A 26912-nucleotide genomic window follows, 5' to 3' on the forward strand; every position below is an offset into this window, starting at 1 on the left:
TACTTATTAGTTTATTGTTCTTTCCCCTTCAGATCTAGTTTTCTGAGCTTTAAATAAATCACTGTATCTCCTAAATCTGGTTATAAGCCCTTTGTTAGAGATTCCATTTGATTTTCTTTCCCCTCAGCAATGCATGTTTCATGATTTATAGAGAATGCACTCAAATGTATTTAATTCTCATTTGCAGTATGCTGGTTATAGGATATGTGAGCTCTGTAGAACTCCCCTCTGTCCTGCTCCAGTCCCAAGCCAGGGCTTCATTCCCAGGGAGAGAGGGGGACTTCTGTGCACCCTGGTCATCTTCTGACAAGTAGTCAGGGCTAGAAGGTTTTCTGTATTTGGGAAGCGTTCCTGGGTCCCTGTTTTTAGATGTGGCTTTTGAGTCTGGTGAGTTTAAACACGTGAGTGTCTGTGAGGACTCTGCTATAAAAGAGTGTGGCTAGTGTATTTTTTGCATCATTTGTTTTGTGCTGAAACAGACACACTAATTCATGGATGCTCTTAAGAGAAGCGCACTTTGCTATGTCTTGTAAACACTGTGCCATTTGTGAAATGACTGCAGAACCTGGCAGCCAAGGTTGTTTTGTTGCAGGCAAGCAAAGCTACAAGAATGTCTGACAAAAGCATCTTCAGGTTTCTTTTAGAATTAGAGAAACTAGCAATGAAAGGGCACAAACACTACACGGTCTGTTCTGTGTACTGTGTACATTTAAACTTGCCCTAGGTATCAGGTTTCTTTTGTGTGCTGTTGTGGGTATGTTTGAAAACACAGCAGGCAAAATTCAGGGCCTCTACTATGAGAAGGCTTTTCAATAATGTTAAAATTGCTTCTTCCCAGTGAATTACCAGACTCTTACTTGGGTCAAAGCGTGGACTTTTTTTTTTTTTCCCCTCACATGTAAAGTAGGGCTGTACTGTTTCTCACTCTCCTCAAACTGTAGGTCTGGTTTGGGTAGGACCAGTTTTCACGTCTTTGTTTTCCGGCCCTAACCAGCCTTATTCTATCTGTAACATTTTCTCTCCCCCCCTTCATTAGGAAATGGCTGGGGGGTCAGGGGGGGCGCAGAATTCGTCGCTGCCAAATACATTCTGTGGAAAGCATCTAATTCCATTTTAAATCTCTGCCTTAAATCCTCTGTATATGTTTAGGAGGCATTCCTCAGCTCCATGAAGCTGCAGGTCGTTTCCCAGGGCTTAGTGACAGAATACTGTTTTTATGAACTTGCTTAAGGTTATGAGGATGCTTGGTCACTGAGAAAAGTGCTCCTCACCGTTACTTTACGCATTTTCTCTACTGTGTTTCTGTCTCTCTTTTTTTCATAGAAACATGGAATGGTTTGGGTTGAAAGGGACCTTCAAAGACCACCTAGTTCCAACCCCCCCCCTGCCACAGGCAGGGACACCTTCCACTAGACCAGGTTGCTCAAAGCCCCATCCAACCTGGCCTGGAACACTTCCAGGGATGGGGCAGCCACAACCTCTCTGGGCAACCTGTTCCAGTGCCTCGCCACGCGTTTCCTCTCTATGTATTTCCCTACAGCATTTGTCGTAAGTTCACGCCGTCTGTTTCCCTCCCACTTGGCTTTCTTTGAAAGTAAATGACAATTAAATAGCTAAGATTGTATTACTTAGCTACTAAGTTTGTCTCATATTCTGTATGTTTTATAAGCTGCTCTGGCCATGGCGTCAATATCTTGGGGCTGATGTGGGCCTTGGGTAAATACAGTAACTAAGAAGCTTAGCATCAATAATTTCAGGAGTTCACCTGCCATGTTTACTTCTATGGCTGGAAGAGCTTAGATTTCTCGGAATGTGTTTGCAGTTTGAAAGATTCTGAAAGTCTTACCGGTCAGATTTTATTGCTTTTAAATGCTCTTTAAAGCATTTACTTTGTTGTTTTCTCTAGGGGGGGGAGTGTCTTGTCTTGGACTGGCGAGATTAGGATGATGCTTAAAATCAAAAACCTCTCATGCAGACCTGTTCTTTAATAGTAACGGGTGGTTGTTTTTCAGCCAGCCTTGTATTAGGTTCTCTGTTTCTGCAGGTCTGGACAGAAGACAGCAGAAAGACTGTGGCTTCTTTTCTCCAGGGTAACTGCTGTGGCACTAGCGTCACAGAAGGTGCGATCCGCGTGCCAGGCACCTCAGTTGTGAGACTGTTCAAACTTCACTAGTTTCTTTTAGGAACGTTTCTTCTTTCGTAGTTGCAACCACGAGAGGGCACTGAAATATTCTTGGGTCGTCTCCGAGTGAGTAGAGTGTTCGAGGCTGCTAATTCAGTAAGTAGTTGTACTCCCGGACGCTTTTAGGCACGGGATTTCTGTCCAGAGGTTTCACAAAACGTCGTAACTCTTTCACGTGTTTGGTTTTGGGGTGAGGGGAGCGGCTGGGGTCGTTCGAGCCCGCAGAAGGAATTCCTCTAGCTGCCTTTAAAACCTCAAGCTTCCAGCTCCGCCCGCGGGCCTTCTCCCCTGTGGCAAGCAAGCCGCGCTCCCCCGGGACTGCGCTGCGGGAAGTTCCCGAGTGCACACCGAGAGGCCTTCTGCAGGCACACCCCGTTTCCTCGCGCGACCTTTCCCTGCCCACGGGCGCTCGTGGGGGGGTCGCCTTTAAGAGCGGGGCGTTGCAGTGCGCGCAGGAGTCGCCGGGGGGCAGCTGAGGACCGCCGCATGCCGGCCGCGCACGGCGGCGGCGCCGAGGCTGCGCGGCGACTCCGCGCCCCACGCACCGCACGCGTGTCGGCGGCCGGGCCGGCCCCATCCGCCGGCCGCCGCGGTGAGGAGGGCTGCCTGGCGCCGCGCACAGGTGCGCTCCGACCTCCCTTGGCGTTACTCGGGTGCTCCAGCTTGCTCTCTGGCTGGGCGCGCAGCGGGTCGGGGCTGCTGCGGGCCGCTGGAACCGGGAGAGAAATTCTGGCGGCGAAGGCCTCCAGCGAGGCGAGCCTGGAGTACGCGTGGGTCGCCGCGTGGCACTTACTCAGTGGCCAGCTACGGCCACGGCAGTAGCCGCGTACCGGTCACAGGTGCTTTCGCGCTGGGGTCGGACTCACCGTTACCGCAAAAGGGGTTTGCGTGAAAAGGCGTCGGACGCCATTCCGATTCCCGTGAGAGGGCGAGGGGTGTAATCCTCTGCGAGTAATTATTTAATTTGCAAAGGATTGCTGTCGCACACGAAGAAAAGGTAACGGTTGACGTACACGTCTGAAGTGGCCGTGGGCAGGAAGGGCTGCCATGATGCCGTACGCCCAAGCTTCTGCTGTTCGCGTTTTAAACTTGCTCTTCAATTCACCTGTAGCTAAGCAGTGCGAGGAAGCGGAAGGTCTGTTTCGTTTTCTTGATAACTCCTAATCAATGCAAACATGTCTCGTTTGCCCCTCTTCAAGGAGATGGAACGCTTGTAGTTGGTATCTGTTGTAATTTTCACTTTCTTGTATTAGATTCTATGTGACGCCTGCTAGGTTTATAAACAGCAGAATTTCCTAACTTGAAATACTGCAACTTGAAACATTTTGGATTTGACTGAGGGTCTCTTATCTTGCAGGTTCATCTGACAGCTCTTATCTTCGTAGGTGCTTTTGCCTCATCAGCCAAGGAGACGCTATCACAGCGTTACCTCCCCCCCCCCCCCCCCCCCCCCCTTGGGAGGTTAACTGAAAAAATGAAACAAATTTGTGCGAGATAATGCAGGAAGCTTGAGGCAGGGCGAGGAACAATCCACTATCGAAGAATAGTAGACCATTTGAATATCTTCCTACTCTTTAATGTTTGGTCTATAAGCACTGCTAAGTGGGGCACGGCATGCTCTACAAGCTGGCACCTTTCAAGATAATTTATTGAATTCCTATCACTTGAAGTTGACACTGAAACTTGCAATCAGTCAGGTTCCACCCAAAGGTCAACAAGCAACCGTGAATCACCATTGTTTGCTGAGCAGTATACTGATAGCAAAATTATCAAAGCATCTGCGCTGAAATACAGAAGATTAACAAAACTGTTCAAATATGAAACCACCTACCAAAAATGCTAGAAAATCACTGTCCGTATAGAGCTATTTTCAATTGGTTTTATGGTTCTCTGTAGTTAGCTGACATTGCATTTTGAAATTAGGTGCCTTTGGCTTTTAAAAAGAGCATTCTTGCTTCCCTGTACTTCACTCATTTTTTTCTCTCACCAGTCTCTTTGCCCCCATTACTGCCTCTTCCCAGATTACTACCCGCAGACCTAGCTATACGAAGAAGGCTAAAGCAGGTGCTGTTTCCCAACTGCATTGGACAATGCCTGATGAACGTTCCTTCTTTTGCAGTGAGGCAGGGGATAATCACTGCAGTATTATTACCTGTGCTGCAGTAGTGCCCACCGGCGGCAGTGCTACTGGGCAGGCATAAAGAGATGGTGCCTGTCCAGGGGAGCACGCCGTCTGCTCCGCGGTGCTCCCCATCCGTCTGGTGCTAGCAAAGTGACCTCAGCAGGAGATCCAGGCGGTCACTGCAACAGATCTGCAGCAAGCTCCACGTCAAGTTGTGATGTCTTTCCTTTTCCTTGCTTCTACTAGTAGCATGGGAGCACGTGGGTCTATGGGGAAAGAAATGCAATTGACTGGCAAAAGCTCGGATTTTGCAGGTGTCTCTTATAGTTACTCAGGGCTCATTAGATAGCTTAGCACCCATAAAAGTTGTGAAACATGCTCAAGGCAAAGAATTGCAAGAAAGGAAAAAGCAATCAACCAGTTAAAGACCTGCTCCTTCTGCTTTGCATTTAATGTTTTTACTTTTCCTCAAACACAGAGCTTGTAGTCAGGACACTGATGGACTCTACCTGCAGATCAAAATGGTAATGGAAATAACATCCTTGAATTCCACAGGTCCCTGACCATGTCAAGAAAGGACGTGAGTTACCTTTGGCTGTTATATGCCCTGGTAATGGTAGAATAAACACATAATCTAAGACTCTCATTCTTTTTGTACATCTGAAAATGCACACCATCTATTCAAATATGTTGCACTATCCTTTATTAATTAATCTCCAGTAATACTCAGTTATTTATTACTGTGGGCCTTGGTCTTAGACGTATGATATGGCTATAGTGCTTTTCATCTTCAAAGAAAAATGCGAGGAGTCGTGTAGCAAAACCCTTAAGGAAAATAAGGGGTAGGTATATTGCCTAAACATAGACAGTAAGTCAGTGATAAAGCAAGATGTTTGTTATTGTAGAGAATGTGGTCACAAAAGTAGATAAGGTCTGTAGAAAAGATCTTCCATGATTAGATAGAAAAAAAACTTCCTTAAGACTGCCCATCTATTTATTACTTTCTCCTCAACACGTATTAAAAACCCGTTTAGCTACTTCATGGGTGACACTGAAATTTATGCCAAGAACTTCCATCTTAAAAGTCCTGACATTCTGTTGTTCCTGTATTGTTTATTTTTCCATTGCGTCTTATTTTATTATGCCAGATGACTGGCTGAGGTGTCAAAACTCTGAGTTTTAATTAAAAAGCAGTGTGAATTGGAGGAAAAACGTGTACAGGGACTGTATTTTACAATGCAGGGTTAGCATATAACTTTGGTGCCTTCTCTGTTTGGTGTCACTATATGTCAATTCCAACACCTTCTCATGTTTTCTTTGGGTAACTCACTTTTTAGCCAGTCCTGAGACCAGCGATGGAGATGACACAGAGGTTCATACAGCCCTTCTTTGTGACAGGACAGTTGTCCTCCTATTGTGAAGAGGTTGGTGTGATGTCTCACTGCTGGTTGATGCATCTTAGCAGTGGGGATGTGGGAACAGAGAGCAGATTGTCTTGATTATTTGCATGTAAAGGGGATCAAAGAAGTAAAAAAACAGGCTTTTAGGCTTTCTTCCAACACCAAGTAGTAAAACCAGGAAATGTGCTATTTCTTTTGAGTTCATCATATTCCACCATCTCAGGAAAACACTTGTAAGGTACTATAATCAAGGAATAATGGGTGCAGCTGCACTAGTCTTTTAGTTTTGATCAGGAGTGTACTTTTTAAGCAAGCATCATCCCCACTTACCATTCTTTAGTTCACATCACAGAGCAGTTTTGGAGTGTCCAAACCGAATTCCTTTGGTTTGAAACTAAACCAGAATATGTTCTTCAGATCCCCGCCTAATGCAGTCCAGTTGCCACCACTGATGTCCAGTCATTGGGATCAAATCAGAGCCAGCCTGAAGTAAACCCCTTTGAGATGTGTACAGCATAGATGCCAGGTTCTTGGCACCAAAGGTTTCAATGTACAGATCTGTTCCAGTTGGTTGGAAGTACTTGTTACTGTGTCCGTAGCCAATCTAACCTAGAGAGCCTCCAAAAGGAGAGCTACCATCATGTCCCAGGAGCTGAAAATAACAACATGCAGAATTCAAGGACTGCTGAACTTCCAGAAGAAATCGTGACAAAATAGCTGTTCAACCTTCTAGACATCACTGATTTGAGGACAATTGACGCCATCTCTATTGGTGGGTAGAGGATTACAATACTTATTGTTACTTTTGTAAAAAAACCCCTATCATTATAAGAACAACAATATCTACAGCTGCTACTTCTCAATGGATCAGCAATAAAATAAGCGTGGATCTGAGCAGCTAGAAATTGCTCAGTTGTCCTCATTACTTAGGATCAACCCATTTTTTCTTATCAGCTCTGATACTTGAAATAGTACGAGAAATGTTATTAATTTTGATATAATCACTTGGGAGTCTGTATTTACAATACAAAATCTAAATACCATTTTTAGGTTTTATGATGGTCTAACCAGGTAGTTGGTCTGGGAAAGTAAAAGGTTAGCCAAGTCTGATCATACAATTACCACAACTACCTTCAGTTTAAGCATAAGAAGAAACCACAAACAAAAAATGCATATTCTTTATATGATCAAGTAAGCAATGCAACTTAAGATGAATTTGAGAGGAAAAGACTTACGTATGTTGCTTTTGCAAACACTCTCTGGTAGCTAGTAAGTACAAGAGATGGCTGAAGTTGGAAGAAACTAAAACTCCAAAGCATCACAGACAGTGGTGATAGTACAATAGTACTGACATTATAAAAATTAATTTGTATAAATAATGCTGAAGAATACTGTTATTTGAGTTAGTGACAAGTACAGTGTTTCACATTTATCAACACTAGAAACGGCATTGCCTTTTCTAAAAGCAAGGTACTGAAATTATGTTGCTGACAGATTTTTATTTTTTTTTTATGTGCACGCATTTCTCACTTTCACTTTCTGTCCAAAAATACATATTTATTAATATATGAATGTCTTACCTGCCAAGAGTCTTGCTGGCTTCCAGTTGTTCAAAAGGTTTTAGTGCCAGCTTTATTCACTGAATCACAGGATGGTTGAGATGGGAAGGCACCTCTGGAGGTCGCTTGGTCCAGGTTGCTCAGGGCTGTGTCTGGTTGGGTTTTGACTGTCTGCAAGGATGGAGACTCCACAACCTCTCTGGGCAACCTGTGCCAGTGCTTAAAAACCCTTAGAATAAAAAAAAGTTTTCTTATATTTAAATGGAATTTCCTGTATTTCAACGTGTCTGTTTCCTCTGCATTTCCATTTTCTTGTCTCCATTTCATCCTGTGTGTCAATTTGAGTCCAATATTTTTTTCTCACAGCAATGCTTAAAAGTAGTTAAAGTATATGTTAGTTATGGTACTAGAGTAATGATGGACTTTGCTTACTGGCCAAGAAATAGTAGGTAAGTTAATTGTTGATGAGAGGACAAAGGTTTTGATTTATGATACTTACTATCCTAAATACCAAGTTGATCTGAAATTCTGTCACTGCACCTGCTGACTGAAGAACAACATGGTCTGGTTTTCTGTGCCTGTACTCCTGACTTTGCTTCTTCAGGTGGTCTGGAGTCAGGTAAGAAAACAAAAAATGCATATTCTTTATATGATCAAGTAAGCAATGCAACTTAAGATGAATTTGAGAGGAAAAGACTTACGTATGTTGCTTTTGCAAAACAAGAATTTTGTTGTCATCTGCATGGAAGAAGGAGAAAGATTTCTGTTTCCTTGGGGTCTTAGTGCTGCTATTTTTAATAGGCCTGGTTATACATGGGAAGAGCTTATCTTGCATTCCTCATCTAATAAAAATTTCCACTAGTATTTGAAGTAACGTTATCAGAATAGCAAGTCTGGGGTTAGAACCAAGATAAGTATTAAAATTTATTTTGCTACTCCATATTTGAATGGAAATATGTTTTTTTTTTCTCTAATACAATATAGTTGATAATGAAATTGATGCCTTTTTAGCCACTGGATACACTTGTAAATGACTGTTCCTCCAATCCAGCTGAACTATTTAATGCCAAAAATTAACAGTATTTGTACTTCCTGCCTTTTGTAGTGAAGTGTAGCATTTTGCTCATCTTGTGATGATTTATTGCAGAGGCCAGGAATTTTGGTGATACACAATATAATTAGTTTGGAGAACAAAAACCAATAGGTTGTTGAAAGCTCATTTCAGCTGTTCATAGCTTCAGGGTAATCTATGGAGTAAGGTATTACTTATTGTGATATTACTTGAGTGGAATAACGTTATCTATTTTATGTTATCCAACTTAACTGTCCGATTCTATGAATCCAGCTCCGGTATCTCACTGTGACAGTCGTATCCCCTTCCTCTCCACTAACACATGCTCATACATCTCCCGAAGTCAAGAGCTCAACCTCATGTCCCCAACTTTCCCATAGTGTTCCTATATCTGCCACTACCCCAACCCACATTTCTCTTGTATTTCTGCTGCCCATCATGACTACCAGTTCCTGTATTCCCAACCCGTTTGAAACTCAAGTCTCAGCCTTGTTTAGATTCCTCTGCAGGCTTTGTTAAAGCATGTAGTAGGTGATGAAGACTGGTACTAACATCTACAAGCTACCACACATTGCACTGACTGGTAATAATGAGCTCCTGTGGGAGAGAGGGGCTTCTAATCACCAGGGCTAATTGTTTCATTTTCATGTGCCTTATGGCCAGGAAGACCTTCTTTCGTATTTCTGGATGCCAGTACTAAAAGTTATATACTCTGGAGAAAACACTGATAAGTTAGGGTGTCTCATCTAAACTTGTTGGCTATACTCCATCTGAAGTCCATGGTGAGGCAGGGAAATTTTCATTGGGTGATTTATTACATCCTTGAATAGCTGTCCAAGCTAAGTGAGGTGGATCGTCTTCTGGAGATGCCAGCGCATCATGGTGGTGCCATACCTATTTCAGGGACAGCTAAATTATGTACGCAATTACTCATTTTTTTCTCCACTGATGACCGAGTGAGTCTACTTACCTTGGTTTTATGTGACTAAAAGAGACGAGATGTTTCCCACATGTTCAAGACGCACACTTGAATTATTTACCAGTTAAATGTGCTCACAAGCCATGGTTTGACCAACCTTTAATGTAACTTAATTCACATAAACCATGTTGTTTGCCAAAGTTAGGGACTAATATTATAAATGTTCAGATTTTTGTGTGTGTGTAGATTTAAAGGTAGCATTGGTTAGACTAAATTAGATTCCTCTTTGGTATACCGCAGGTAGTACAACCTTCCTCTGTGTGGGAGTGTGAATCTGTTGTTTATTTACAAACCTTTTAGAGACTAGGAATGCATCATGTAGGTCTCAGTTGTCAGGCTGGTATTGAGATGGAAGCTGTTACTACTCAAATGAGTGATACTCGTACACAGAGATACTCCTTTTGAAACCGAGTATTTTGCTGTTGAGATTCACAGGACTGAAGACCTAGTTTTGTTGAGAAGGAAGTGGGAAGGAGTGGTGAAAGGATTCCTTCAGTGTAAAATGTTCAGTGACAGTTCTCAGACACTGAGGACCAACCTGTATTTCAGTAGATTGCTGAATTTGGTATTCTTCAGTCACGGTCTCACATTTTGGTTTGTGCACCAAAAATGCTGCTGGACTTGGCTACATTGATTTCAGTTTGTGAGCTTTTGCTGCTGATAGAGGAGCTTTTCCACGAGCTAGCCAGTTTTTACCTTTAGGACAGATATGCTTTCTGATTAGTCGATCTGGGTACATTGTAGTTAATAATTATTGAGACCGTAGAAACATTTTACTCTCTATTAATGGTTATAAGAGGATTCAGCATATATAGGTATGATTCTTCTCCTCCATCAACAATCTTTAACAGAAAAGATGATAATGTGATTTTAATCTTTGAATATTGCAAGCTTTACTTGTAATTTTTTTCTTCCACATATAGCTAGAAATCTGTGTGAGAGTGGGAGTTTAAAAGCAAATGAAGTCTTCAAAATGTGTGTTACACACTTTGCCTGTGTACTTTCAGCTTGTTTTACAAGCTGCACTTTCATTTCAAAACTTGAATGCGTGGTCTGGATACTGTCTTATGCATATCCAGTGATAACAAAAGGTAATGAGAGGATATATGTGCAATAAAACTTCAGAATGTAAGAGGAGTCTATTGACACTGCAGATTTATGGATGATTTGTTTGGAAAAGATATTTTGGTTTATTAAACTGTATCTGTATACAGTTATATACTTATTCTTTTTTCTGAAGTCCCCATCCATATTTGTCATGTAGCAATGTAAACCTGAATAATACCAGTTAACTCAGTGAAATGTGAGATCGAAACCAATCCTTCAGCATTTGCATCTGCCCAAGTCTGGAAACACTTTTTCAATCAACTTGGTCACTTTTCCACAATGACACTGGGTTTTTAAGAGTCAGGTATCTTAAAATCTACCAAGTATTGAAACAACCTAAACCTGGGAAGTAAGTACTGAAACAGGGTTGATTCAGGAGAAATGGGGTCAGGAAACAAATTCTACTCAAAAGTTTTTGTAACCAACACTTCAAGGTCAAAATCCTGCCTTTAGACTGGGCAAGGACATATGTGGGTGGTAGTTCTCATGAAGACAATTAAGAAGCAGAAGAAGTAGTTGATTAAAAACTTTGCCTGTTTATATAACATTTAGATATTAAGCATTTGATTATGCCAGCTCATACCAATTAGGCATTATCTCTCTTAAACCTATAAATTATAGCCTCCACTAGCTTAGGCAAAAAATGTTTTTCCCCTCTTAGGCAATCAGAGTAAATTATCAAAATCTGACAAAAACTGTGAAGCAACAGTTGGAATTAATTTTAGTTCAGGTGAATCAAAATGATAAAATGAGATTTCAGGCTTCTGTATTTACAATATTTTTTTTCTGCCATTTGCTGAAGTTTTCACAAGACAGTCATTTCAGATTGAAAGTTAATCTTTCATTAAAAAGCTGAAATGGGACATTCTGACATTTTCAAAGCTTTTTTTCTGAACCTTTTCCAAATGAAGAAATTTTATTGAAGTTTGGTTTTTTTTTCCCCCTGCATTTGGTTAAAGTTTTTATATGAATGCTGTCAGTTTTAGGGCACACAAAATATTTGCCCTCGAAATTGTTCCTATCATTATGTGCCAAAAGTCAGGTCTAGAAGAACATGTACATTTGAATGTCTCTTGAATATTCTGGCCATACTATTTTCTTATCCAACATACAGATGGTAGAAATTACCACAATTAATATTCTTTTGGCCTGCATGGACTTGATTTTTGCCATTTTTTGACATTCTGATCTTGTACTGTTCGTTGCTTCTATTGGAGATTGCAGATGCTTATGACACTGGAAAAGTAAGTCCTGCATGCAAAACTGCATGTACGAAAGATAACAGATTATTTATATGGAGAAAGAAAAACAGTCAGAGAGTGGGAACTATAGTAAAAATAAAAGTAAAAATCCCATCCTGCTTTGCAGAATTGCTGTTATGTCTTACCATTTGCTCTGTCTGTAACCTGTATTGCCAGAGCTCAGAATTTAAGGGTGGTTTTTTACCTTCAGTTTGTGAACTTCTTTTCAAACATACGAATGCAAGACTTCTGGTGAGAAATAGGAAAAGCCACCCAGCAACAACTGCTTAGAAAGGCTGTTCGTGATTTTGCTCACTGCGTGAGAAACAGTTGCGTAGTGTTATGTCAAGTATTCGAAGCCAGTCCAAAATGAAGTGTCTAGTCAAATAAAAGAGTATAGATTATATTCTGTAGGCATGTTATGGCAAGGAAAAATGTGCTATGTGTCTCTCATTATATCTCACTGTGGTCTGTGGATTTTACACGTCTTTGAGTTGGTATTGCTTCGGTAAACGGAGTCCAGCTAAGGCGCTGGACTGGGGCTGAGGTGACCTGGGCTCTGTACCCAGTCCTTCAAAGACTTGCTGCGTGATGCCAGACCACTCATTCTATTCCCCCATCTTCAGCTTTACGATGGGAAGTTAAGCATAACTTCCATAGGTTCTGTAAAGCTCCTGACTAATAGCAATCCTTGATTTCGTAGAAATAATAGGCTCTTTTTTTCCTGTTTGTGAAGGACCATTCAGCACTGCCTGAGCTGTGAGAGAAAAACGGTTGTGAAAACTTCACAGAAGCAGTATTGGGCGACTTACTTGTTGGGCAGCCTGAAGTGGGGAGGACACAAAGCTGACACATAAGCAAATAAACATTTCCAGTCAAATGAGGAGGCAGTGGGTCCAGTCAATCCAATGCAAAGCCATGCGCTAAGTGCTGTCAGTTGAGCTTAAATCGCATCTCTAATACTGTTGAGAGAGTAACGCGAGCTGCATTTCATTATGTGCCTTTCTAATAATATCTTTTTTTCCTTCCCCTTCTCCAGCCTGCTCCAGAGACAACTGGTGAGTTCTGTTTAGAGATCTATTTGTATGCACGGGAGGCAATCAACAAAACCAGCTGCTCATAAACATCGCTAGGACAGACACAGATTTATAATTACTGTTATTGTTATTGCATTAATTTTCACACTTCATAAAGATAACAGCAAGGGCTAATGTCCTACCTCACTTGTCTTTCTATTTTTCAGAAATAGATGTAGATGGAGGAATTGATCAAGACATCTTTGACATCAATGAAGGTTTTTTAAAATTCAGATTCTCTTTTAATTTTTTTTTGAGATTTTCGTTATGGTAGCCACAGATCGATACAATAATTGCATGTTAATCTCCTCTTGCCTTTAGCTTTGGGACTAGACCTTTTTGAGGGAGACATCAAACTTGACAGGGTGAGTTCAAATATAAAATATAAAACCATAAATGTATCATTGACTTATGCAATGTAAAGTATCACTGGCATGGAAATGATTGATGCATCCCGCTCCTACTAACAATAAATGCTGTTTATGTACCAATAGACTGAAAATGTTTGGGGCTGGATTTCTACAAAATGGCACAGACAGTGAAGGAGTTGGGTGCATTTGCAGAAACATTACCTAAAACAAGATCGGTTTATCTATTAGATCAGTATTATTACCTTCTTATTTCCTTTACTATGTTTTTTATATTTGAACTTTTAAGATATTCAGCAGCACTGATCATCATCCAGACAGGTTTATATAAAAGATTCTTCATTTATCTGGACAATATTTTTTATAAGCCCATTCAATTTACAGACCAGTGCTGCAAAACCTTCATTATATAAGTAGATTCACTAAAACCAATGGAAAAATTAGATCGGTAATACCACATTTTAAATCATATGTCCAGTATCCCTACCTGATCAATTAAAAAAACCACAACATATTTACATAGCAAGTTACATTTCAAAAATATCTAGTAGAAACCCCTGAAGTGTCTTGTACCCCTGAAAGTTGGTAGTGTTTTACTCTCCCTTTTGGTGGATTGCTTTGGCCTGAGCGTATCAGTGGAAGCAAGGACAGCACTTGCTAAGGGCACAGGAACAAACCCTTGCATTATGAAAAATTACAAAATTATTAATCTCTGTACAGTTTTCAGGGCTTTAGATCTTAATGCTTCCCACAGGAGCTGAAGCTGTCCTCACACATGCATCAAAATCTCAGGTAATTTCTATGGAGAAAATGCTGCAGAAGTTGGAAACACCAGTAGAAAGGAGTGAAGGGATTTCAAACTCAAGCCTTAGACCTTGAGTGGTCTTCCAAAGTTTTTGAGCTCTCTGATTTCCTCTATGTCTTACATGGACGTGTAGGAGACATGCTTTACTTTAGCACTATTGTAGTCCCTGATCCTAAATCACTTTTTACTGATGACTGCATACTTATTTTCTTTCTCATATGCAGGAACGGAACTCCATCATTGGTGACAACTACCGGTGGCCCCACACTATCCCCTACGTCCTTGATGATAGCCTGGGTACGGTATTTGCCCGTGACAATGTCTGTATGTTGTGTTGATTGAAATGTTAAATACAGGTTGATAAAGATACTGTGGCATCCTTTTCTCTTGTAAGTCTAGAGCAGGCCATTTCCCACAGCAGGATTGGGCCTGGGTGTGCACAAGCAGGATGTATCATCTTGGGGTTGGTGCTGGCTCTCACCTCCTTTCTTGGATGGTTCTTATCCTGCCATTGCTATGGCCCAGCAGATTGATTTGGTTTTAAAAGCATACGTCTGAGACGTGCAACTCTACTAGGCAGAAGAAAAAACAGGGCACTGAAGATCTTTTTTAAAGCCAAGAAGCTTACCTGGCCATTTACATCATCTATAGCACCCATGGCAAACTGGAATTCTGGCAGACAATGCAGTTTGCAATGGCACATTGCTGAGTCCCCCAGTGTGGGCCAGGGACGCATCACAGTTTGTCTCTGTCCCTTTGAGTCCACCCGGCTCTGGCTCCGCACGGCAGAGGCGAGTGGTGAGACAGGGAGCTTGTGTTCTTACTGTATACCACATGGGGAGATTGTGCCCTCACTACACAACGTGGGCTCATCTTTCTGGTACATGACAGGGAAAAAAAATAATAAAAAAAATCACCCACCCCCAGTTTAGATTCGGCTCTAAAGTGGGTTGAAACCATGCAAGTTGCTTAGAGGAGATGAGATAACTCGGATATAATGTTAGCAGTTCAAGTCCTGGAGAGATTCTGTGAGAGATCTGTAGCCTGCAGTTTGCAATAGATAAAATCTGATGTCTTCATTCCCTATTTATTTAATACTCACTCACATAAATCTCAGCAAAGTATATGAAATAATTTACAAAATTAAGAACCACGCACTATAATATTTTATATACTCCTCATGTCATATTTTATATACTCATCATGTCATACTTTATACATAAGTACCAAAGAAAAATTACACGGAAACAGAACAAGAGAAAGATAGAATGTCACAGCGGCCTAATTTATGGTTTTAGGTCCCTACTCAGGTCTTAATCCAGCAAAAAGCCTGATTATTTTGATCAAAGATTGCTGGAGAAAGACCCACCTTTAGGATTTGCTCCATACAGACCTATTGGCTCAGTATTGACAAGAACACTATTTGCTTTGCAGAAATGAATGCTAAGGGAGTCATCCTCAAGGCATTTGAACAGTATCGACTGAAAACCTGTATTGACTTCAAACCTTGGGAAGGGGAGAAGAATTACATATCTGTGTTCAAAGGAAGTGGGTAAGAAGAGTAATGTAAAATAACTTTCATCCTGTTTGGCTTCAGGCTATTTTTATGGCCAGTATTCACTCTAAAAGTCATATATCTGATTATAGTTTCGTATTTTTGTTGCGTTTGTTTTTCCAGCCTTTTTTTTAACTGGAAATTGTAGTAGTTTCCAAAACAGGTATTACCTTCGTAGTAATGAAAAATTTCTTGCTGATACTTATATTTAAATGTAAGAGGAAATCAAATCCTTTAAGAGGTATTTTTCTTGGCATGATAAAAGATATCAGAAACAGGCCAATTATTTTCTTGACTGATCTTTGGATATATGGATTATCACTTTCAAATAGTCATTCTTAGTATACCTTAGTTTTTAGGAAAAAAAATCCCAGCAAAAATATGGTAGCTCTCACTGTGGGACAATGAATTTATTTGACTATAACAAATGGAATTGCATTTGAACAACGTCACACCAGCATTCAGATATAACAGCAATATTTTTAAATGCTGCCTAGCACTGAGATATTTTACAGAGGTTTCACTTTATTTACCTCTTTTGATGAATAGTTATACTATCACACCTTAAATTTTGCAAAATAAGACCCCAGTAAAGAAGTCAAAATTGCCCCAGCTGCTTCCCTTTCTAAGACAGTCTCTGTCAAAACAGTGCGGCAAGAACAAATATATTCTCCACTCTATGCTGAACCATTTCTCTTTTAGAAAAGGAGATTAGGGAAAGCTTGATAGCCTGGTGAGAAAATTTACTTTCAGAAAATCATTTCCTGAAATGAGAATGCATTCATAAATGGGAAAAGATTTTCTGATAATAAAAATGTTTCCCTTTCCCTTTGGCTTGTTCTGAGATATTTGTAGCAGATAATTGTTTCAAAATTTCTTCCGTCTCTGGCTCTTTATATTTTCTACTCTTCATACTATATACGACATTGAAACTCAACCTTAAAAGATCTATAAGTGGAGACTTAGGGAGCAATGCATTTTCCTGTGCTAATGACTCCTCGGCTTTTTGAGCCAAATGGAAAACTCATGTAGTTAAATTTTTTAGTCCTTTGTCACATAAAGTATGCATTGAATTTGCTAATAATTGTACCTGAAAAAGAACCACAATATTTAGCCTATGGCAAGTAAGAGGCCTCTGCACAATGTTTCATTTATATGTCTATTAAAAATAGATGAGTCACGGTGATGAAGAAGACAAGTCATTCTAGCTGGGTAACATATCTTGCCCTCACTGTGTGGTGTGTAGCTTGCCCTGAAATGTTTCTATCATCTCAGCTAACACATCCATAAAAAAATTAATGCTCAGCAGCACTTTTAAAAAGTTTGGAGCTCAACAGTGCGGTCTTCTGAAAACAGCTGTCCCGTTTCAGGGAGCTAGCTTCAGGCTGTACAAAGAAATTACCATGACTGACCCTGCATTAACTGCCCTTCATTTCACTCCATTCCTCTCTTCTGATGTAATGGGACAAGGTGAAAGGTGGGTAAACCAACCCATTTCCCCTCTGCCATTCCTAATTTTTTTTTTTTTAAATCAGCTAGGACTCTCCTAACTGCAGACTAAAGACCTCAGTCCAGAGGGTACAGTGCAGACAGGAGCACAAAGTTCCTGGCAACACCAGCCAGATTCATGAAGTTTTATTGCACCAAGAAAAAGTTGATAAAGGGTCTTTGCCTTTCCAATCTTGGCTTGTGTCTATAAAACAGACAGAGGAGGTGGGGGAACTTTGTGTCAAAAGGATTTGTAGTAGCCCATAAAGTCCTCATCTGGATTATCCTTTTGAATTCAAATGAAGTCAGCACAAAAGAAGTCAGCTGCCATTTTGTTGTGTTGACTGCCCCGTGTAAAAAATACGTTTGTAGTCTCTGATGTACGTACACAGTGTCATCAACCCCACCATGCAGAGTCCTCTCCGTGTCCACATTCTTTACCTACCATTTGCCAAGCCTTGGCTACTGCCTGTATTATGTTAACAGGTATATATTTATAATGCTAAGTGAGAAGAGGTACATGTAAGGTTTTCTAGCGCACAGCCTTCACCTCACCCTCTATTCAGGTCTGTGCATCTGCAGCAGAGGTTAGACCGTGGATCTATTTAAATACCTTTTCTAGACTCCAGCCTGTGTGCTGAGCAAAATACATGAGGGATGCTTGTGAATCACAGAAATGCAGGAGCATCAGATGTGGCAAGTGCCTGCAGAGCTCACAGAACAGTCTGGGAACCTGCAATGGATGTGTCATTTCTCCCTACTCTTCTCATGAAGAGCAGGACTCATTCAGCAGGAAAACTAGCATGGTGTGGTAGAGTCAAATGCTTAGCAGACCAGGGAGGATCAATGCTGTCTCTAGTATTTCCACATGGAGAATCAGGTTTTCATGGAGCTCTCCTGGGAGGTCACTTCAGCTCTTTGGCACTGTGGCACACAGCAAAGGGAACCCATGCAGAAGTGGATTGATACCGATCCCTGGCTAACCAGCTTGGTGCTGGTAAGTCAAAGTGTCTGTGTGCTGATACTGGTGATCTCTGATATTGTGGGAAATTATTTACTAGCAGGCCATTAGCATGAAAATGTGCCTGAAATAAGTGGCTTCATCGCTACTGAAGGCATGCATCTATCTACTTACAGCCCATCTTCCAAAAACAAGGCTGGTGGAATTAATCAGAGCAGGTACTTTCCTGTTCTTCTAGCATCTGATAGAGGAACTAGCAATGCAGAAAGCATTGAATCAGAGAAGATACAGCTCTCACACACTTGAGGAAGCTGGGACTTCTCCCCATTTTCTTCCTTCCTGAAGACACTGCTAATATGGGTTTCCAGGTGCCCATTGCTCTGGACTGCCCTGTCCCACTTACTTACCTAGTTTTATTCTCAGTGCTTGGCGACACAGACCATGTATTCACTCCCTCTGCAGCTGCAGAACGATGGTTATGTAGGCATTTGGCAGTCTGAAGGCAAGGGGAAGCTGCATCCCCCAGCATTTGGATGCTAATTTTGCCAAGTGTCCTGGATGTGTCTGTAGCCTGCTGTGCACTACGCAGCGGCTGTGAAGCCAGAGGCAGCTGCTTTGATATGAGGTGGACCCAGAAGTGTGACGGACTTCTTAGACTTCTGCACAACACAAGAAAAAGCTGCCTAATCGATACGAGGCCTTGTTCAAGGGAAGCCTGTGAAATTATGGATGCCACATGTGCTCCTTCCCAGGTCTCATGCTGTGATTTTAATGAGTAATCAATAGCCAAGGCCTGTGCTGCTTTGTGGGAAGAGAAATAACTGGGGAATATGTTGCGCTAATAAGTTACAGGGTTCGAAAGTGCATGGTGTGCTTGTGTTTTTAAATTTCTGGGGTGATAGGACTGCAAATCCTATGGCATATTTTGTGCCCGATTAATTTTATGGACTTCATTGGGTAAGTGTTGATTTATTTGCTGCATAAAATATCAATTTAAATGTAGCTCTCTGTGCTTGCTAGTTTGTGGACATGGGGTGCCATTTTATTGGCTTGTGCAGATAGCTGACTGACTTTTTTTATCCTTTAATAAAAACTTCCAGCACAGTTGCGGTTTTGCTCTTTCTTGTCAGCGTGTGTCAGCAGCCAGTGCCCTAGCGCAGCAGCTCACAAATAGCTAGAAAGAAAAGAGCTTATGAAAAGCACTGTCAAATCCACCAACCTTTTGGAAGGTAAACACAGCCATGCAGAAGCGTGCCTTGCCTGGCAGCCACAGCCCCTCACGAAGCAAAAGGCCAAAACAATAAAGAGAGTAGCAGCTGCAATGGCAGAGGCGAGAATGTGTATGAACCCAGTTGCCCTTAGGATAGGGACAGGCTCAAAGTGCGCTCACAGTCACATACTGTGGTCCAGCTAAAAATTGTTAATTTGCAGTGACTTAATTGCTCTAAATTATGTGCCCATAGCCTTTGATGTTCAGCAGAGTAGCAAGGAAATCCTCATCAGTTTGTGGTCCAGCTAAAAATTGTTAATTTGCAGTAACTTAATTGCTCTAAATTATGTGCCCATAGTCTTTGATGTTCACCAGAGAACCAAGAAAATCCTCAACATTTTTCTTCTAAAGAAAACCCATTAAAAATAGTAGAGCCAGAGCGGGGGAACTGCTTGTTCATTGAAACAGAGCTAAATGCGAGAGGAAAGGATCTGGTAAGGAACAGATCAATGAAAAAGCGCTCTCTGTAGCAAAATGTAACTTCAACGCTCAAGTTAAAAATACACCTGTTGAACAGATTGATTCTGGAGTTCACGTGGTGTGGGGATGGTATGTATCTCACAGACAGCCCTCTCATTTTATTTCAATGCTAGCTGCTGGTCCTCAGTGGGAAACCGCCAAGAGGGGTTGCAGCAGCTCTCCATCGGAGCCAACTGTGACAGGATCGGGACAATCCAGCACGAGTTCCTGCATGCCCTGGGATTCTGGCATGAGCAGTCACGGTTCGACCGGGACGACTATGTGTCCATCATGTGGGACAGGATTCAGCCTGGTCAGTTACTCCCCTGCTTTTCCTTTTAGACTCTGGTGTTAGGGGGTTTAGCTGTGGAACATCCCTTGCAGCCATCCTTCGATGGTCACACTATTCTCTTACCCGGACTTATTTTTCAAAGCCAGCATATCAATAAATTAAAAATCCAGCGATATCTATCTGGGACAGAAAGCCTCCTTTGTTGTTGCTGTGGTTGTTCCTTGTGCCACGGCAGTTCCCAGAGCCCTAACTAGAGATCTGAGTCCTGTTATGCTACTTGTACAGCAGAGCAGCAGAAGAGAATAATTTAGTTTGTTTAAATGAAGACTCTAAAAGCACCGTTACTCTGGGACCCCTTAACAAAACAAGATTAAAAAAAAACAAAACCAAAAAACACTCTGAAAATCCCAGTTCGACCAAAGCCAGTAGAAAATCTCCAGTGAAAATGCCGGTCGTCCTCTTTCTCCCTGGCTGCTACACCTGGTGCGGGCAGCAGAGCTGAGACAGCAGAGCATGCAGAGAGGGTGTGCAGGCAGGAGAGACCCCTCCCAGGCTTCCCACCGCACGAGCGGTTGCTTTAGCCATGCAGCTTGTGAATGTAAGTGTTGGCGTATTTGGCACAAGCCTGAAAGCTGGCACAGGGTTCCTCGGGACTCTGCTCGGTCTCTGCCTCTTCAGCTTGCCGTCGTCTTATGTGACCTTCAGGCAGTTCAAAAACAAAGTTATAGATGCAGACTTGATGCTTTCCTAACACAGGTACACACAGAAGACTGAAAAAAATAGATAATGGTTACATCTAATGCATTCTTATTTAGTCGTGATCAATAGGCAGGTGCACGTGCAAGTATATATTACAGAAAATGACTTAGACTCTGTTACTTGATTTCCATTATATTTTGCTGACTCTTTAATGACAAGTTGTGCTATTGTTAGCCCTTTGAAATTGCTGCAGCTTTTTTACACTGACCAGAATATAGTTACTGTATTTTGACTAATTTAAAACATTTAAAACTTTACCTTCCATTGGGTAGTTAGTAATGTTTTTTTGCTAATACTCCAGAAAATATCTGTACAGTAAAATTCTGGAAGCTTATCTGATGACAACTTTAACTTGTTTGTTGCAAGCTAAAATGACCAGCAATTAAATATCAGAGAATACAGATTAGAAACCGGGAGGCATTACAGCTGCAAATTGCATTAATTTGAGTCCTGAAACAGTATCTCCACTTTTGGGTATCACAAACCCATCAAAGTTTATGGGTAGTCTCATGGGGAAAAGATTTCTGGTAGCAAAAAGCTTTCCTTCATCCAGCAGAAGTCATCATGTTATGTTCCAGTGGCTGAAAGAAGAAAGTAAATAACTCTAGACTAGAAATAAACTAGTTTGTATACAGATTAAGTGCAAGTGAATGACTACAAAAAAATACTTGGGGATCTGATGGATTCTCTGTCACTTCAAGCCTGTACATCAAAACTTGGTCTTCTTGGGCAACAAACAATCTTTCCTTTTATTTTTCCTGTTTAGGCAAAGATCATAATTTCATAAAATACGATGATACAATATCAGACTCCCTGAATGTTCCCTATGACTATACTTCTGTGATGCACTATAGCCAAAATGCATTCAGAAATGGAACCGAACCCACCATCATCACAAACATACCAGACTTCATGGATGTAATAGGACAGCGAATGGATTTCAGTGATTATGATCTCCAGAAACTGAACCGGCTGTACAATTGCTGTAAGTTTCTCCACTTCCTTTAATTTTTTTTTTTGCTTCTGGCATTTGAAATAAATAAGGGTGATACATACGTGCTGAACTCATCCAGGCACAAGTGAAAGAGATGCTATTGTATTTAGAGAAGTGAATTGTGTTAACAACACCAGAAATAACGGTACAGCTAGAAATAACATAGCCCTCCTGCAGAAACACTGCTGCGTAGCAGAGTTTTCTGCGCAATTTTATCTGACCTTTAGTTAAAAACCAGCTTCACTCAGCAGCTGATTTTTGTTCATCCCTTGGGTGGCTGTTTAAAACTTGTGCTGCAGAAAGCTTTTTGGTCCCCCCCCCCCGCCCTGTTATTCCACAGCTGTTACTCAGATACTGTACAGAAAAGCATATCTTTGCTGTGGCTATCATACCTACCCTGCTCTCACACATTCTGTGAGACAGTGTGTGTGTTCATGCAAATAGGGTGCAGATGCTGTTGTGAAGAAAATGTGAGCTTTTGAAATTTGTATTTTTAATTTCAAACCCAGTCTCTTTCAAAAGTGGTCAGAGGAGTTATTTTGCTCATGTGGGATTTATTTTGGAAAGTTGGGTGAAAGTAAGAGACAGAGAAATATAGATAATTCTATTACAAAACTTGAATATAATTCTATAATTGGGACTGCATCAAATGTGCCCTGGCACTCAGATGAAAACTTACTTCACTGCCTCAGTATCCCAAGTAGTGAGTCCTGGTTTACAATTATATTTTAAGCCTCATTATACAGATACCTTAAATAATTATCAAACCATTTTATTAAAACGGCGCAATTTTTTGAGCATACGATTCTGATGAAAATATTTCTGTTCACGTAGGTCTAAACTGAACACACACTTACGTGCAGCCTTAGCTTCTAGCACGTGGCGTACAGTCAATTAGATGTTATAGAAGTACTTACAGCTAAGGATATCTTCAACAGTGGATGGGGTCCTTCTTCCTTTCCATTAATCTTATATACTTTACAGCATTCTCATATATTACATAAATACTTCATGATATTTTAACTTCATTCTTAACCCGTAGCCACATTCCCCAAGTGAAACAAGCCCCAGTCCTGTTGAAACCAGTGACAAAACAGCCACCGCCTCCAGTGCAATCAGGATCTGCCCTGCTCCCCAGTCTGTCCCTTGGCTTTGTATAGTATGCACGATATTTGCAGAGCCATAAGTGGTCTTCAGATCACCCGCCATTTGCCTAAGTGGCCCCTGTGCCCGGGAGGACGGGTGCTTCACAGGTCCCAGCCCTCACCCACCCAGCTGCTAGACTGATCCTTTCAGGTTAGATGGAAGACTGAGAATGCCAAACATGGTTTGGATGGCAGATATCCTCCCAGAGGAATCGAAAGATTAATTCTGTTGTTGAACATGACTTAAGGAAAAGTTTAAGCTGAATTTCTGCTAAAGGCCTGTGTGGTTAGGAAATTGCATTGAAAATGGGGAACTTGGTTCTCAAATTGAAAAAAACCAACCCACTGCATAAGAAATCCTGACTGATACTTCAGTGCTGTTCTGATCTCTTCTTCAGAACTGTCTTTCAGGGCATATGATAACAGTAGATTTTAGTTTGCTTTCCCCTTCTAGCATATTACTTAACAGAACTGACCGTGAGGTTTTCCTCAGCTACTGGACGTTAGTACTCAGCACTCATCCCCATGTATTTTCTTTCAAGTCCAGCCTTTCACTATGTACCAAGAAAGTATCTGGCTTTTGGTGCAGGTGGAGTTCCAAACCTGCCTCAAGCAGTGCCCCCTTCCCCTATTTCATGAATTAATCTAAGAAATACATCGTAAGCTACTGGGTCTTGCTTTTTTCTCTTCCTGTCATTCAGGTCACCACTCTATGCCAGCCAGCATTTTCTAATTAAGGTAGTTAGGCTATTTCTTTCCTGTTTGGGAAAATCGATTTCATATTTTGTTTTATATTTTGATTTCAAATAGCTCTTTCATCTAATAATTCTCTGGTTTTGTTACCTTCTTGCTGACACCCTAGCTGGATTGTTTGGTTTTTTTTTTTCTTTCTCCAGCAGTCAATATAACATTCACTGGGAAAATCTTTTATTGGTTTTTAACAACATCATACCAATACTGTGCCTTAAAAGGCATCAGTCATACAACACTTCTGATAGCCTTGCAACCTCTAGAGGATTGTTAGCTTTCTATGAGGACAGTACAAAACATCTCAGCAGTACAACTGATTTGGCAGTGGTTCATACTGAAGTGCTTCCCTGAGCTACGGCTGAAGTGAGGCATTTGGCATGCCACTGAGGTTGATTTTTGTGGTGCAGTTAAACCTTTAAACTTGCCACAATATTTTACACATAGTTTGAAAAGCAATGGGAAACAAAACTAATAACAGGGATAAACGCGGACTGTGTCTTCCCTCACCCATCCAGGGTTTGCTTTAGACAGAGAAAACATTTCATAGAGTGTTTTTCCTTTCCTATTCAACTGCACAGTCTTCCTTCACTTAATTTTTCACTTGCTATATGCAAGACATTTTAAAAAATTGTATCAGATGAGATATCCACTGGCCCCAAATGTACCTTTGCCAATGTTTTTTTCAATTCAGCATTTTGAAAATCAGGGTTTGCTTATTGCAGTGAAATAACTTCTGCTCTACCATATTTCAGAGTAAGCACTCCAACTGATATGTTAGTGAACTTTTATCAAAATCTGTGGCCATGTGTGGACTGGCCCAAAGAAAGCAGATGAATGAGTGGGAAGTCTCGGGACCTTTTGACTATGTGAAGGTTGGTGGGTTGGGGCTGGTGTTAGTGTTCCTTTTATAAATAAAAGATGTGATATGATAATTAGCTGGCACCCTCCTGTGCTTGCTAAGTGCCCAAAGTGGTCCTGATGACATCTTATTAATGTCAGTGTTAATTGCCAAATGCTTTGAGTTTCTGAACATCATACCTATGAATATTGATGGTATTTGAAGCCACTGATTATTTGGTGTCTGCATTTAGTTTTCTCTGCTCTTGGCTTTGGGCATTCAGAATTAAAACGATTAAAATGTATGTTGTGTAATAGAGATTCTTTTTTTTTTTTTTTTTTAATGTTATAGCCTCCTCCCTAAGTTTCATGGATACATGCAGTTTTGAACTTGAAAATATATGTGGCATGATTCAAAGTTCAGATGATAACAGTGATTGGCAGCGTTTGTCTCAGGTTCCTGCTGGGCCAAATACTGATCACACTAATATGGGAGAGTGCAAAGGTATGAGGAAAAAACTGTTCTTATCTCTTTGGGAAGTATTTTCTGCAGACGCATGCAAGTTGACTTCGATCTCAGCCTTGTTCTTTTTTTATCTGTTGACAAATTACAGTTTATTTTTTTAAGCAAGCAACATAAATCTACATACTTAGGGACATCATGTGATACATTCGATTTTCTCCTGATTTGAGAAGATGGAATGTCCTTATCTCTTTTGATCTGTTTTCTAGTTTTAGTGTCACATCCTGATACAAGAACTATATAACATTTTCTAATCTATAGTACAGGCACACCAGAAAGACTGCTGCTTTTCTGAATAATTGCTCAGTAAGTCTTTGGAAATGATTGGGATTTAGAAATTATGTATATTATGAGGGCTCAGGTGAACAATTAATTGAGAATATAGCCAGTTGTGTCTGAACCTGTCAGAGAAAATTGCATGAGTTCAGGAGCTTAAACCAGTCCTCCAGAGAGAGAGTCAACTGTGAATTATTGGCACTGGGTAAAGAGAACAAGCCCATGCTTTTGAGTACAAATTGCTAGAGAGCGCCAAATGAGGAGAAAAGTTGCAAGAACAGTTCTGCCTTGGGACAATGTGAACAGTCCTCAGCCTGAGGATTTTGTACAGGAACTACCTTACCCTGACTTGACCATGTCTCCTAGTGTTACTACAGTTCAGTGTTAAGAATACCGGTACGCCAGGAAAATTTTGTTTTCTCTCTCCTCTACTGTTCGTTTCTCATTGACTTTTGACAGATTCTGGCTACTTCATGCATTTCAACACCAGTGCTGGAGCAGAGGGAAGCACAGCTATCCTGGAGAGCCGAATTCTGTATCCCAAAAGGGGCTTTCAGTGCTTACAATTCTATTTCTATAACAGCGGTCACGAAAGCGACCGGCTGTATGTCTGGGTCAGGGAGTATACTTCAGCCCATCCGAATGGTACTTTGAGACTCATTGAAGAGATAAAAGGTATGGAATAAAACTGCATTTTGGTTTAATCTATACGCAATATCCTTTTCAAAGTACTGGGGGAAAATACTGTAGCAAAGTGACTCATGTCCTAGCGTTATTGTTTGGCTTCTCTAACTACGTAATTGATTCTCTGCTGGTGAAATTGTGCTTGATGGATCCTCAGTCAGCCATTTTCCTAGAATATAATCAATTACCACAAATTACAAACTCTTGGGTTATCAATATAGTTTTCTCGCCAAAATAGCTAAGATTCCACGAGTAGTCATTTTAACTGTTCTAGAATTGCTGGTATCAATAGCAACAGATGAAGTTGGTCATTAGAGTAAATTACAATGAATAAGAAAGTAATAATAAAGAAATGGAAAGTGTAAGTTCATTCCCCGGAATACCTAACATACAAGTTTAAAAAAAGATAAATAAAATTTAACTTACTTTTTAAACAAGGTTTGAAATGGCTTAACTGAAATACATGGGCAGCAGATCATGATTTGAGTGGTAGTTTGAAGAAAATTAAGTTCTGTGGTTTTAGGAGCCTACAGCTTACAGAATGAGCAACCGAGGTCAGTTAATGGACAAGACCTCTTTAAGCTAGAATTGCCAAAGGCATCTTATGATTAAATTACTTTCTCAAAAATTTAACTATTACTTGGTCTCCTTTACAGCCACAACTAGTTCAATCTTCTGGTTACATAAGGGTCTGAGCAAGTTCTTTTGCTAAATAGGTATCGAGTCCACTCTTCTGCCTCTTTTTGTCCCTTTAGGCTCAGCTACTGCTCACGCCTGTTTTTCTTTTCTTTTTTCCCACTCTTTTCTTCGCCCTGATGCTTTCATCATCCCTGGGTGCTGTCAGGAATCCTTAACATATCAGGGCTGCTGCGGCAGATGTAGATTTCCGATCAGTCTGAGCCCTCCAAACCCTTTTGAACCCTACTTTGAAGCCAAGATTAATATATCCACACTTCAGCCTTCTCCACAAGTACTCTTTCATGTATATTAGGTCCCATCTCCCATTCC

General features: G+C 40.9%; 1 protein-coding gene across 1 annotated transcript in view; it reads left to right on the forward strand.

The window, feature by feature from the left end:
• The first annotated feature begins 4869 nt into the window (after nt 1-4869).
• The window catches only part of MEP1B (meprin A subunit beta), a 30127-nt gene continuing 8084 nt past the window's right edge, over nt 4870-26912 (forward strand). Inside the window, exons 1-10 of the mRNA XM_049822564.1 lie at nt 4870-4884; nt 12702-12720; nt 12906-12956; nt 13060-13101; nt 14128-14208; nt 15346-15463; nt 19779-19957; nt 21462-21680; nt 24774-24926; nt 25680-25895. Of these exons, the coding sequence (XP_049678521.1) occupies nt 4870-4884; nt 12702-12720; nt 12906-12956; nt 13060-13101; nt 14128-14208; nt 15346-15463; nt 19779-19957; nt 21462-21680; nt 24774-24926; nt 25680-25895 (1093 nt within the window). The remainder of the gene's footprint in view (nt 4885-12701; nt 12721-12905; nt 12957-13059; nt 13102-14127; nt 14209-15345; nt 15464-19778; nt 19958-21461; nt 21681-24773; nt 24927-25679; nt 25896-26912) is intronic.

Source organism: Accipiter gentilis, chromosome 2 (assembly GCF_929443795.1).
Source record: "Accipiter gentilis chromosome 2, bAccGen1.1, whole genome shotgun sequence".
Lineage (NCBI taxonomy): Eukaryota > Metazoa > Chordata > Aves > Accipitriformes > Accipitridae > Astur > Astur gentilis.